This window comes from Rattus rattus, chromosome 12, assembly GCF_011064425.1.
Source record: "Rattus rattus isolate New Zealand chromosome 12, Rrattus_CSIRO_v1, whole genome shotgun sequence".
Lineage (NCBI taxonomy): Eukaryota > Metazoa > Chordata > Mammalia > Rodentia > Muridae > Rattus > Rattus rattus.
In genome coordinates this window covers 66,760,447-66,771,884 of record NC_046165.1, presented here as the reverse complement: position 1 = coordinate 66,771,884, position 11,438 = coordinate 66,760,447, and the positions used below count along the sequence as shown (strand labels likewise).

Genomic DNA, 11,438 nt, shown 5'->3' with positions numbered 1-11,438 from the left:
TGCTGATTGGTTTTGTGTGTGTGTGTATGCACACGTGCATGTGCGTGCACACCATCAATGAACAAAAGAACGGTAAGTGACGAGAACTAATAGTTGCTTCAAATGTGTGGAAAATTTATGACTTATAGGTCATTTTACATATATGTATCTAAGCCAGGGTGCACAGCAACTCATGAGGGCCCACGAAGAGGGGGGCAGCATATAACCACAATAAGCATAGGTAGAATGTTGGACGCCATGTTACAGATCTGTAGATGCATTCCTTGTCATAGGCTCCTAGAGGTCTCATCCTTTATTCCAGTCTGGGCCCAGGCACTAAAGTGACAGATGCTATCTTGATAGAAAAAGTAGGTAAGAGGAAAAAATGAGAAACGAGAGGGGATTAAGGCACCAGAGGAGAAACAGCATTAGAGAATTTGGGGATTGGGACCCACTAGAATTTACTCAATGCCCATGTGCAGAAAATCAAGGAGAAAGCTATAGCAAGGGCAGCTGGCTTGAGCATCTATGAGTTTTTTTTTTTTTTTTCCCCTTTAAGGTCAGTCACCCAGGCAGGTGCAATGGAGCCAGTGAACTGGTTGTACCACGTGTGTCTAGAAAGCAAAGCCACCATCTTGTGAATCATTGAAGAGTACTGCTAAAAACAGCCCAGAAGCTGATGTAGTGAGCCTGTAGTTATGGTACAGCTCTGAAGCAACCTTGAAGACGTTAGCCCTTGGAGTCCAGTGACTGCCTGGGAAAAAAAAAAAAAAACGTGATAAGGTCAGGGAAACAGCAAGGTCATTGTTTCTATCACTGTGTAGGGAAAGGACCAAATGTAAGCAGCAGAGAAACCTGATGGGCAAGCAAAGAGGCAGGGGGTCAGGAAAGCAGCTTGCAAGCCAGAGTTAGGGATGCAGATGAGAGAGGCTAAACTAACTGCAGTGGGAATGAGACGCGAAGGGCTGCCTGCAGTTTCCACCCACAAAAGTGCTGGGTCAGCTACTTTACTCTCTCCTACTGCTGCATCACTTTTAAAGGGACAGGATGCTTCAGGACCCAGAGGCGGAAATGGTCTTTGCTCATAGGCTAAGAGGCTAAATTCAGACCGAAAAAAAAAAAAAAAAAAAAAGTGGTTGGAGACAGCTGGTGGAAAAAAACGGTCTCAATCCAGTCCTCGGAGGAAATGTCTGCGCCCTGTTCTCCATCCCTTTATAAAGCGCCCTCCTGTCTGCATTTCATTCTCTCGATCTACCTTTTTTCACCTTAAATCAACCTGGCACTTTGTACACAAAGGGTCTAGCAGCGCCCCTGCTTAATCCAGGGCCCTTGGCGACTTGGGGTGATTACTGAGAGCTACTCTAATGGTTTATGAGAAGTGTCACTTCCTCCCAGCTTCTTGTATCTGCCACTAGGCAGTTAGCGTTACAGCCTGCTCTCTAACACCGCGGATGAGACTGCTGTAAATACCACACAGCAGGGTTCTTCTGCAGTGGAAACTTATAAGCCAGACTCACGAAGCCAGTGCCCGGACTCCCGATGACCCCGGATTGCGGCAAAGAGGTGTGGGAGTGGACAGAGGGGAGGGTCACCTGGCCCCACTCTTTTCCCTTGGGGCCCTGCGGGAGCCTGCTTTCTAACCCGGGGGGCAGGGGGAAGGTCGCTCCAGGGATGGGCACCTCCAACACCAGCGAAATCTGCAAATTCATTGCTGCCTCTGTCTTTGGGGCGAAACCCTCCGGTCGGGAGTAGGGCCAGCCCCAGGGCTTCGCCGCCATAGGCTGACTTCTCCCCCAGAAAAAGCCTTTTATTTGCTTCTCTACCGCAGGGCTCCGGTCTTTGGACTTTTCTTCCCCTCTCGCACGCCGTCGGGAGCTGCGCTCAAGTCTTAGCAACTTTCACCATCTTGACCCGAGAGTCTAAGACAATGTGAACAAAGAGGAGCGGGGTGGGGGCTGGGGGGAGACGGGGCCTTCGGGCGGGCTGCGGGGACAGTGCCTGTGTTGGGGACGCCTTGCTCAGAGGACCGGGGCGCTGGTGGGTGGCAGGGCGCGGACAGCGCCACCGGCGGGCCCTGCCCCTGTCTGCCCGGGGCAGTACGTTTCTTTGTCCCTGCTTGGGGCTGGGCTCGAAGGCCGCTGGCCGCGAGCAAAAGCCCTGACCCGGGACCAGAGCTCCGGCTTCCAAGTCACCCGCGGCAGCGAGCGAGCCCTGAGCAGCAAGCAGCGCTGGTGCCCAGGCGGCGGCTCCCGTTCTGCTCTTAGGCTATGCAGAGAGCCTCGGGCCATGGAGCAACCCTGGAACTGGTGCCTTTCGCTTCTCTCAGGCAAAGTAGAGCTCAGGGTGGCAAAGCCCATCCTGAGTAGCTTGGCTTGGGGGCGAGAGAGAACTCATTGGAACCTTCTCCCCGAAGACACGCACTCAGATCTGGGGCGTGAGTCGAACTCAAGGACAGGGGCTGTTTTCAGGAGCCCTGGGTGCCCTTTGCTCCTAGCCGCAGGAACCTGGGGGGCGGAGGCAAGGACCCGAACAACCCAAAGATGCGAGCCAGAACTCCTTAACAAACCCGAGTGTGGGTCCACCAGTGTGTGTGTGTGTGTGTGTGTGTGTGTGTGTGTGTGTGTGTGTGTGTGTGTGTGAGAGAGAGAGAGAGAGAGAGAGAGAGAGAGAGAGAGAGAGAGAGAGAAGAATCTGACTCACACCCAACTGTCATACCTGCAATATAGTTTGCGCGTCTGTGAGTCTGGATGAAGAATGAAAGAGAAACTGCCCTGTCCAGCCAAGCTCCCACACCAACCTTTCCCTCCCAGTCTATTTTATAATGAGCCGCAAGGTTACAGAGTCCGCGCGAAAACTGCTCTCCCAGTTCCCCTCTGACCCTGTGCCTTTAGCGAGCTAGATCTCAGGCGGCCGAACGTCTCCAGGGCTGCTGCTTCCCGTCTCTGGCACCGCGTCTCCGGCGTCTCTAAAGCCGGTTTCCTAGGACTCGGGTTTCCCCGTGAAGTCCCGCGCTCAGCCCGCCTGTGCCCGGCCTGCGGCAGAGCGGCTCGGGCGTCAGGGCGGGCGCTAGGACCGGGCGGAGCGGGGCGGCCGCCGCGCTACCTTAAACCCGGCCCAATGCCGCCGCCTGCGCCACTCTGCGCGCCGGCGGGGGCTGCGCAGGAGGAGCGCTCCGCGGCCACGGCGCTGCGCGGCCCGCGCGGCGACACCTGTTCGCGGCAGCCCGGGCAGCACGCGAGCTCCGGGACGCGGTCCTCGCCCGCCGCTTGCCGCTCGCCTCATTGCAAGCCGCTGGACCTCCGCAGAGCCTCTGTAGCGTTCTGGATACTAGCTTTGGACGCCGAAAGTTTTTTTTTTTCCTTCTTTTTGTTATATTATCCTTATTTTTTGGAGGAGGGACTGGGAGGAGAGATTTGTCGCCGCCGCCAACGTGAGATTTTTTTTTTCCCCTTGAAGGATTCATGCTGATGTCTGCAGAGTCGGTTAGAGAGTAAAAACAGCGCATGCCTTTCTGGAGTCAGGATCCGTAAATTCTGACGTAGCCCGAGCATCTTAAAAATCCCTGTAATATCGCCCAGGCACTTACGTTGCTATGGTCATTCTGATCTCTAAGCAAATGGAGAAACTACGGATTTTTTTCCCTTATTACGGTCGGATGGGATGAAGACCTTTCTGCCCGCTGAGAGTCGAGGCTCCATATGTAGCGATGCATAGCTGTGTTGATCAATGTCAGTGTGTGAGTATAAAGTGGTGGCTTCTTAGACTATCAGTGGTTTGACCTTGAACCTGTGCCAGAGAAACAGCCGATTACTTTTATTTATGCATTGGATGGATTGAAGAAAAGAACCCTTTTTCCCTCTCTGTCTGCAACTGCAGCAAGGGAGGGGAGTTGGATATACCTCGCCTAGTGTCTCCTGGTTGATACCATCATTATTGTTTATTCTTGTGCTTAAAAGCCGAGTCCTCTGATGGCTCCCTTAGGTGAAGTTGGGAGCTATTTCGGTGTGCAGGACGCGGTACCGTTCGGGAACGTACCGGTGTTGCCGGTGGACAGTCCGGTGTTGCTAAGTGACCACCTGGGTCAGTCCGAAGCAGGGGGGCTGCCCCGGGGACCCGCAGTCACGGACTTGGATCATTTAAAGGGGATTCTCAGGCGGAGGCAGCTGTACTGCAGGACTGGATTTCACTTAGAAATCTTCCCCAACGGTACTATCCAGGGAACCAGGAAAGACCACAGCCGATTCGGTAGGTATGCCTTTAACCCCTCAGTGTCCACGCGGTGACACGTTCAGATTATTAACTACCAGGAAGGCGGTGGTTAGACGGGGATGCTGGAAGGGCTATATTCTCATATTCATATCCTCCCACCCCCCACACCTTTGAGTATCTTGCCAGCCCAGGGAGGGAAAAAGCCTCCGGAATTGCAGATCTGCGGCTGGCATTGGTGCAGCTCCACACTCAGAAGGCCCTTCTTTTCTTCTTCTTCTTCCTCTTCTTTCTTTTCTTTTTTTTTTTAAAGGGGGGGGTAGTGAGTATGAATATAACCCAAATCCCAAGTTTTTCCATTAGATATGCGAGAAGATAAGGTTTACGAAGTTTCTTTCTAACGGACCCATTTCCACGAGTTTAAAGCTTTAATCACTAAGAACTTTAAACTGCGTCCAGTTTTCTGTAGGTAGCCGGTATCTTGCTCAAATTAAGTTTTTCTCCCTTTCCATTTCCTCTAATAAGCATTCTGCCTGAATTGTAAATTAAGCGTGCTGTTTATTCCTGGTGCTGGTCTGAAAGCCTCGCAGGCAGGCGAAGATTGCTGGCTGTTCTGTGGGGAGCACTGAGGTCGTGTTTTAGATCCGAAACATCCGGGCAGAAGCTCCGGGGGGGGGGAGGACCCGAGTTGGGGGCCGAAATCCCACTAGGGGTGTCGGCTCTTCCGTCCATTGACTCCCAACCTCTGCTTTATAATTTCCACAGCCTGTAGCCTTGTGTGGGTTTCCTGGGTGGCTCTGGTGTGAGTGTTTGCGTGTGCTTGCAAAAGCTGCAGGCTCATTTCAAAGGACATTCCGAAGATTTCGTGTTCCGAGCAGGGTACTTGTGACTCAGCACCGAAGGCTGCAGACTCAGGTGGGGACTCTGCCCACTTTCATGCTTCCACACACGTGCCTGGCGGGGCACCTTCAGTGGTGGTGCAGTGCTAAGTCAGCGAACACAGTTCTGCCTGGTGTTGGGGAGGGGGCGGGGTGTGTGGAATCTAGGTTTCCCCCTTACTTAAAAAAAGAAAAAAAAATCGACAGTTTGGGCAACCAGACTGTTGGAAGGAGTTAACTCCTGAGTGAACCCACCTGACAACACTTAGACTAGGTCGTAAAACCAAGTCCTGTGGTGATTTTTCTTCCTCATGCCTTAATGCCAGATGTTGGAGGAAATCTAAACTACGTGCTAGCTTCGTGGACTGTGGATGTTGCCCGGAGGTGAGGAAGGTCCAGGCCTGGATGAAGACAGTCCAAATTCTTGAGGCCCAGGGTTTCTCCCTTGGCTCACTACTGAGGCTGGGGTCGGAAGTGAACCCAGTCAATACGCCCAACTGACTTGTGTCCCCTCGCTGCTTAAAAACAGAAAGTGTAGCTCATCGCTGCGATTATTCCTTGGAAACCTAACTATCTTCCCACCACCCTGTAAGTAAACGCCGCTGCTGGCTGTCGCGGGGAAGACTAAACTTTACTGGAGTGCTTGTCTAGCTGGCCACCTTAAGGGCTGCTACGGAGCCGGGTTTTCCGAGCAAGACAGGCAGCGGGAGGCCGGTGGTGGCGGAGATCGAGTGTCCTGGGGCTCGGGGCAGCCCGCTTGATGCCCGGGGCAGCCCGGGGCAGCTGGAGCCCGGTCCTCCCGCGCTCCGGGCCGGCAGGTGCGGGCTCAGCCCCCGGCCCCGCGCCGCTCTGGCTCCGCGCGGTCCTAAGAGCGCTCGGGTTCTAACTCCCTTTCCATGGTGCTCCTGTGCGCCCCTCGGTACTGCGGGGACCGCTGGGGTTCAGGGGAGGGAAGACAGGGGCCGACGCCCTTCTGACCGCGTGTAGGGTGTCCGACTTTTCTTTTTTGCCCTCGTTCAGTCCCTTTGCTTTCTCTTTGTGTGTGAGTGCGGGTCTGGCGGCGCTGACAGCCGCCGCCCGAGGAAGCGCGGTGGTGGTGTGCGGTGTGGGAACCGCCGGAGGTGCGCACCGCAGCCGGAGAGTTGGTGGCGGGGACCGAGGACAGACTGGAGGTTGGAACTGAGCTTCGCGGTCTCACGCAGGGTCCCCTCCCCACCCCCCTTCTTTCCGAAGCGCGCAGCGGGGTTTGGGAGAGTCGTAGGGCTCCGCTGGGTCTGGGAGGTGGGTCGGGGGCCCCTGGCCTGGCGAGGCCGCAGTCGCAGGGGAAGGGGTGGGGGTGGGGGTGACAAAGGGCCTCGCCAGGCGGTGCAGGGGGTGGCATGCTATTGTTAACCACTAGCCTAGGGAAGGCATCCGGATCTAGTCTTGCAGGAGCAGAAGGCCGGCTGCACTCGGAGCGCAGGGCTGCAGGGGCGCTGCGACCAGCCAAATCCACCTTTATTGTGTGAATTACCGGGTCCCAACCAGGGGTGCCTCACAACTGGGCCCAGGTCAAGGGATAGCCCTCACACTCCGGGCCCCTCCACGTACCTTCGCCCCCACCTCCCAGTTTTCTTTCTTTCTTTTTAAAAATGCAGTAGTCACCCTTAAGATAGGACGTTTGCCACGCGCACTTGATACATCTGATATTGAGTCTCTGTGCTAGGATGCAAGGGCGGGGAGCGCGCGCGTTCAGGGGTCAGCGGACAAGGACTGCAGGTACCGCCCGCCGCAGAACCCAGACTACGGAACAAAAAGCCCCAATCTCCACACCCCGCCCCGATCCTAGAGGTTGGAGAATGTGTCGCCAAGGAAGTGACATCTCTACTCTCGGGTTCCGCACAGTGTGTGTGTGTGTGTGTGTGTGTGTGTGTGTGTGTGTGTGTGTGTGTGTGTGTGTGTGGTGTTGTTAGGAGGGAAGCGGAAGCCCCGGCCCATGCTGGGGACCCCGGGTGCAAGTATAGCAGGTCGGCCGGGTGTCTGCCGCGGGGGGGAAGGGCGCGCCTGGCTCTTGGCGGTGCCACTCACCCTCGTTCGGATGGAGCTGAGTGGGCGGTTGTGCGCAGTGGGGGTGGGGAAGGAGGGTTATTTAAGTCTTTCATCCGGTTGCAGTGAGAAGCGGGCCCCCGGGGTGACAGCAGTGCCGCGGTCTCCCGCTGCTGCTGCTGCCGCAGGTCCCAATATTAGCAACCTCTGCAGCGCCGTGCGTGTGCCGGGAGCCTCCGCGCCCTGCCTCCTCAGCCCCGCCCTCAGGGAGTTGCGTCGGCGCTAGGACCCGGCGGCGCGGAGCCGGGCGGGGCGGAGGGGCTGCGGGGCGCACCTGGCGTCCGCGCCGCCGTGGCTTCACCTTCCACCCCCTCCCCGCAGCCAGGGCCTCGGTGCCTCCTTGGCTCCTCCCCGGGGACTTCGTCTTCTCCCTGGGTTTCAGAGTAGCTGTAGGTGGGGTGGGTTTACACCTCGATTAAAATAGAAGGTGCGTTTTCTACCTGAAAAGGAACGGCAGAAGGAAACGTGCTGGGCCAATGCTTTCTGCCGCCCCCGAGCCGCCGCAGGTGACTGCCGCTGCTGGCACGCTCGCCGGGGCGGGACAAGGCCGAGGCCGTGCGGGGGACGTGGGGGTGAGGGAATCTCAGCGCTGCAGGGCTGCAGGCGGGCCGGGGAGTTGAAGGTGGGAACTTAAGGAGCCCTTTGTTTTTCCTTGGGGGTGATGGGAGCTGGGAGGAGGGGACCATGGGTCCTGTCTCTGAGTCATGGCCTGGGAAGCAAGTGTGTGTTTTTTACTTGGAAGGGCTTTCTGGTCTTGCTAGCTGTTAAGACAATGAGCAGAAATTAAGTAGGTAGTTCAGAGTAATGAAAAAGTGAACCCTGGGCCTGTGGAGGCTGAAGCAGGCCTACCTCCTGGCCTGGGGCTGGTGACTCAAGATGCATCTAGAACCCTACATTGACACTCCTGCTTGTGAGCCATTTGAGGGGCAGGACCTGGCCTGTTAAAGGAGCAGGGTGTCAGATGTTGGTGGTATTAGGTGGGAGAAAGAAAATGGTGTGGTTAAAATAATAATAATAAAACGAAGTTAAACCATATTTGTAGGGTTTTGCAGAAAAAAACAAAGTTCCATTCTTTGTGCCTTGGCTTTTCAGTACTGTACAGAGGAAAGCCTTCATAATTAAGAAGCGCCTTTAAACTTGCTGCAGAAAACTGGGATATCCATTCAACTGCTGCTTCCTGAGGGACACAGTTTTGTTCAAGCTGGTTCAGGGATTCCTAGATTCAGGCTGTGTGATGACCCTCTGGGGCTCCATGTGACTACCATGGGGTGTGTGAAGCTGTGGAAGAGGAGCTTAGCCACTCCCTCCACCCACTTTTGAGACAGGCACTTAAGTAGCACAGGCTAGCCCACTACTGATCCACCTGCCCACAGCTCCCAAATGCTGGAATTACAGGCCTGGTATTACCATGTCCAGTTTCACCTTCCACTTTTGGTAACCCCCATACCGTATTTCTCTGTAAAATCTGGACCTTTTTTTCTTTCTCTCTCCCCTACCCCCCCTTTTCTTTTCTCTTCTTCCCACTTCCTCCTCAGTTTCTTCTTTCTCCTGTTTCTATTTCAGCACAGTCACCAGGATAACTATGGTACCCAGGCTGGCCTGGAATTCTTGAGTTTAAGCTTCTTCTGCCTCAGTTTGTGGAGAAGCTGGACCACTGTCTACTCCACTGTACTGATATATATGTATATATATATATATATGTCTTTGATAATTGCATTATTTATACAGTGAATCGTATTTTGATCATATCTGCCTCTTATTTCCTTCCTCCATACTTCTAACAGGTCCCCTAACTTCATGGTGGTGGCTGTTCCGGCTGCTTCCTCCACCTCTACCTCTTCCTCTTTCTGAGTCAGTACAGCCCCTATATACACTTGGGTATGGGACTATCTAATGAAGCAACCCACCGGCAGCCACACCCTCAAAGAAAAATGGCTCTTCCTCCATTAGCAGCTGCTAACTGCCAAAGGCTCCCCAGCCAGGGGTGGGAGGTTATCCACCTGTCTCCCATCCATGCTGGGACGCTGACTGCCTTGATCCTATGCAAATTTTGTGCAGGTAACCTCATGTTAACAGTCATGTCATGTCCAGAAGACAGCATTTCACAGCATCCTTTCTATCTTTTGGCTCTTTTTTTTTCCCCCTACCCTCTCCTCTCAGGTGTTCTCTGAATTGCCGAGGGTGGTGGTGATTATAGATGTCCCCTTTAGGGCTGAGCGTTCAGTCACTTACTCTAAGTGATTTAATTAGGAGTCTCTGCATTATCAGCTTCCCACTGCAAAAGAAGCCTTGGTTAGAACCCAAAGTGAATATTTAAAGGGCAACTTGACAGCATGATATTTTAGCAAAAATCCCAGTAGCAGATTCTACCCCAGGGCCTGTGGTTGCCAGTCAAAGGCCGTCGACTAGGTTTACAGGGTCAGGTATGAGTTCTTTCCTATGAATCAGGTCTCAAATTAAAGCAGAGAGAAGTTGGTTACTCCTATAATGGTTGTGCCACTATCGCACTGGTGGGCATGCCTCACCTGGCAGGTCCGTAGCATACAGGGTAAAACCATTGATATTTCTCTCCAGTGGTCTGTATGACCCCCTCATCACCGTGAAAACTAGCCAGCAGAATGGAAGTTTCCTGGTTAGTCTGCGGTTGAGTTCTCTATGTCCTGCAGCCAAATCGTGTGACAATAAGGTTTTATCATCTTGCGATGGTGGTCAATGAAGCGGTCAATACTGGTTTTGTTGTTTGATCTAAAGAGGGCACAGGTTAGGGCACAACAGCTTCTGTCTGTCATCTCTCCCATTTCCTATGGCTGGCTTTAGAGGTGAGGCACAGCGTAAGTGGACTCTAGGAGGGTGGACTAACTAACCTTCAGTTAGCGACACAGCTGGACAGAACTAGGCACTCCAGTCACGAGTAGCCAGGGAGACTGGGAAGAGGGAGACCTAATCTGGGACTCTTCCAGAAGAAGTGTGTGACCAGTGAACTTTGGCTTTATCAGCCCCCGTGGGTCCTTATAGAAACGGTTCTCTGTGGTGGAAGAGAGAGGACAAATGTCACTCGTCTACCTGCAACCCAGTTATCATTCCCTGCTATGGCTTTTCTGAGCCCATTAGGTTGTGTGTGCTAGGAGAGAGAGGCCAAAATGTCAGTTTTAGGCCAACTCATTATTCTCCCTTTCCTCCTTCCTTTTTACTCCTCTCCTCCCTCTCCCCTTGATCTCGAAACATCCCATCTCTAGAACAGTCTCCCAGGTTGTCACTGACCTAGTATTGTCCATGTTGGTTACTCAGCTTTGCACAGGTCACCAGATTAGTGTAAGGGGTGCTCTGACCTCAGGGCGGTTGGCAGCACTTGCTTGGTACCAGCTGAGGGCTTGATCTGCTGGAGTGCAGAATCGTAGAGCTCACTGTGGACAAGGTGGTACGAGGAATGATAAAGATTCCAGTCTGCATGGGGTGGGGTCTGGCTACCCTGTTGCCAGGACTCCCTGACCTTACCACACTGGCGCTTTCTGGGTGTGGGAGAAGGACTGTGACTCACACGGTTGGGTGTTCTGCTTGCCCTTCGGTTATGGGGGTGACCTCATAAAAATCTGGACTTTTTTTTTTTTTTTCTTTTTTAGGTCCCTGCTCTAAAGGAGCTTCAGGGATATGGATGATGGTTTGAGGTGACAAAGTATTTCCACCTGGGGTCACTGGGTCCTGCTTCTTGCTGGGAGACCTCCCCAGACTCATTTCAGATTTTTCTATTTTCTTTTTCTTATGATACTCCCCTGACTTGCTCTTCTGTAACTGAACAAACCACTGGTCTCGTGTCCACCTGTTCCCTATATATCTGCCTCCCACTATGTGAGCCACACTGTCACCATGGGTCAGTTTATTGGTTCTTCTCACTACAGCAGCCCCTTCCTCTGCTAGCTTCACTTTTTACTATGTCTGAAAATGTTAAATGGAATATTTCAGAAATAATTCAAAAATTTAAACACCTTTTATTACACTATCCGTTACTGGCTCTATTTTTATTAGTTATTATTAACCCTCTAATTTGTAAATTAAATTTTGCCATGAGTATATATGTACAGGATAAAACAGTATAAATAGGGTCTGGGGTGCTATGGCTTCGGGCATGCAAGAAATGTCTCTCCACAGATAATGAAGGATGAAAGGATGACCACTGAGCAGGAGGCAAGGCCTACGCTACATATTTCTCTCATAGTTTTATATTTAATAAGCGGCATGATGGTTGGTTGATATAATCCCTCAATAATAAGTCACTGTCTAAAAAAGTAAAAG

The 11,438-nt window shown here is 53.0% G+C and overlaps 1 protein-coding gene and 1 long non-coding RNA gene across 2 annotated transcripts in view; one reads left to right on the top strand and one right to left on the bottom strand.

Moving 5' to 3' along the window:
* Positions 1–407: 407 nt before the first annotated feature.
* LOC116913478 lies at positions 408–3,028 on the bottom strand. Its single transcript, XR_004389622.1, has 2 exons — positions 2,858–3,028; positions 408–733 (listed from the first exon to the last, which is right to left on the bottom strand). It is a non-coding gene; the product is annotated as an uncharacterized LOC116913478 (long non-coding RNA).
* Fgf9 (fibroblast growth factor 9) overlaps positions 3,003–11,438 on the top strand; it is a 41,112-nt gene continuing 32,676 nt past the window's right edge. Inside the window, exon 1 of the mRNA XM_032917680.1 lies at positions 3,003–4,224. Coding sequence (XP_032773571.1) covers positions 3,948–4,224 — 277 coding nt within the window. The 5' untranslated portion in view covers positions 3,003–3,947. The remainder of the gene's footprint in view (positions 4,225–11,438) is intronic.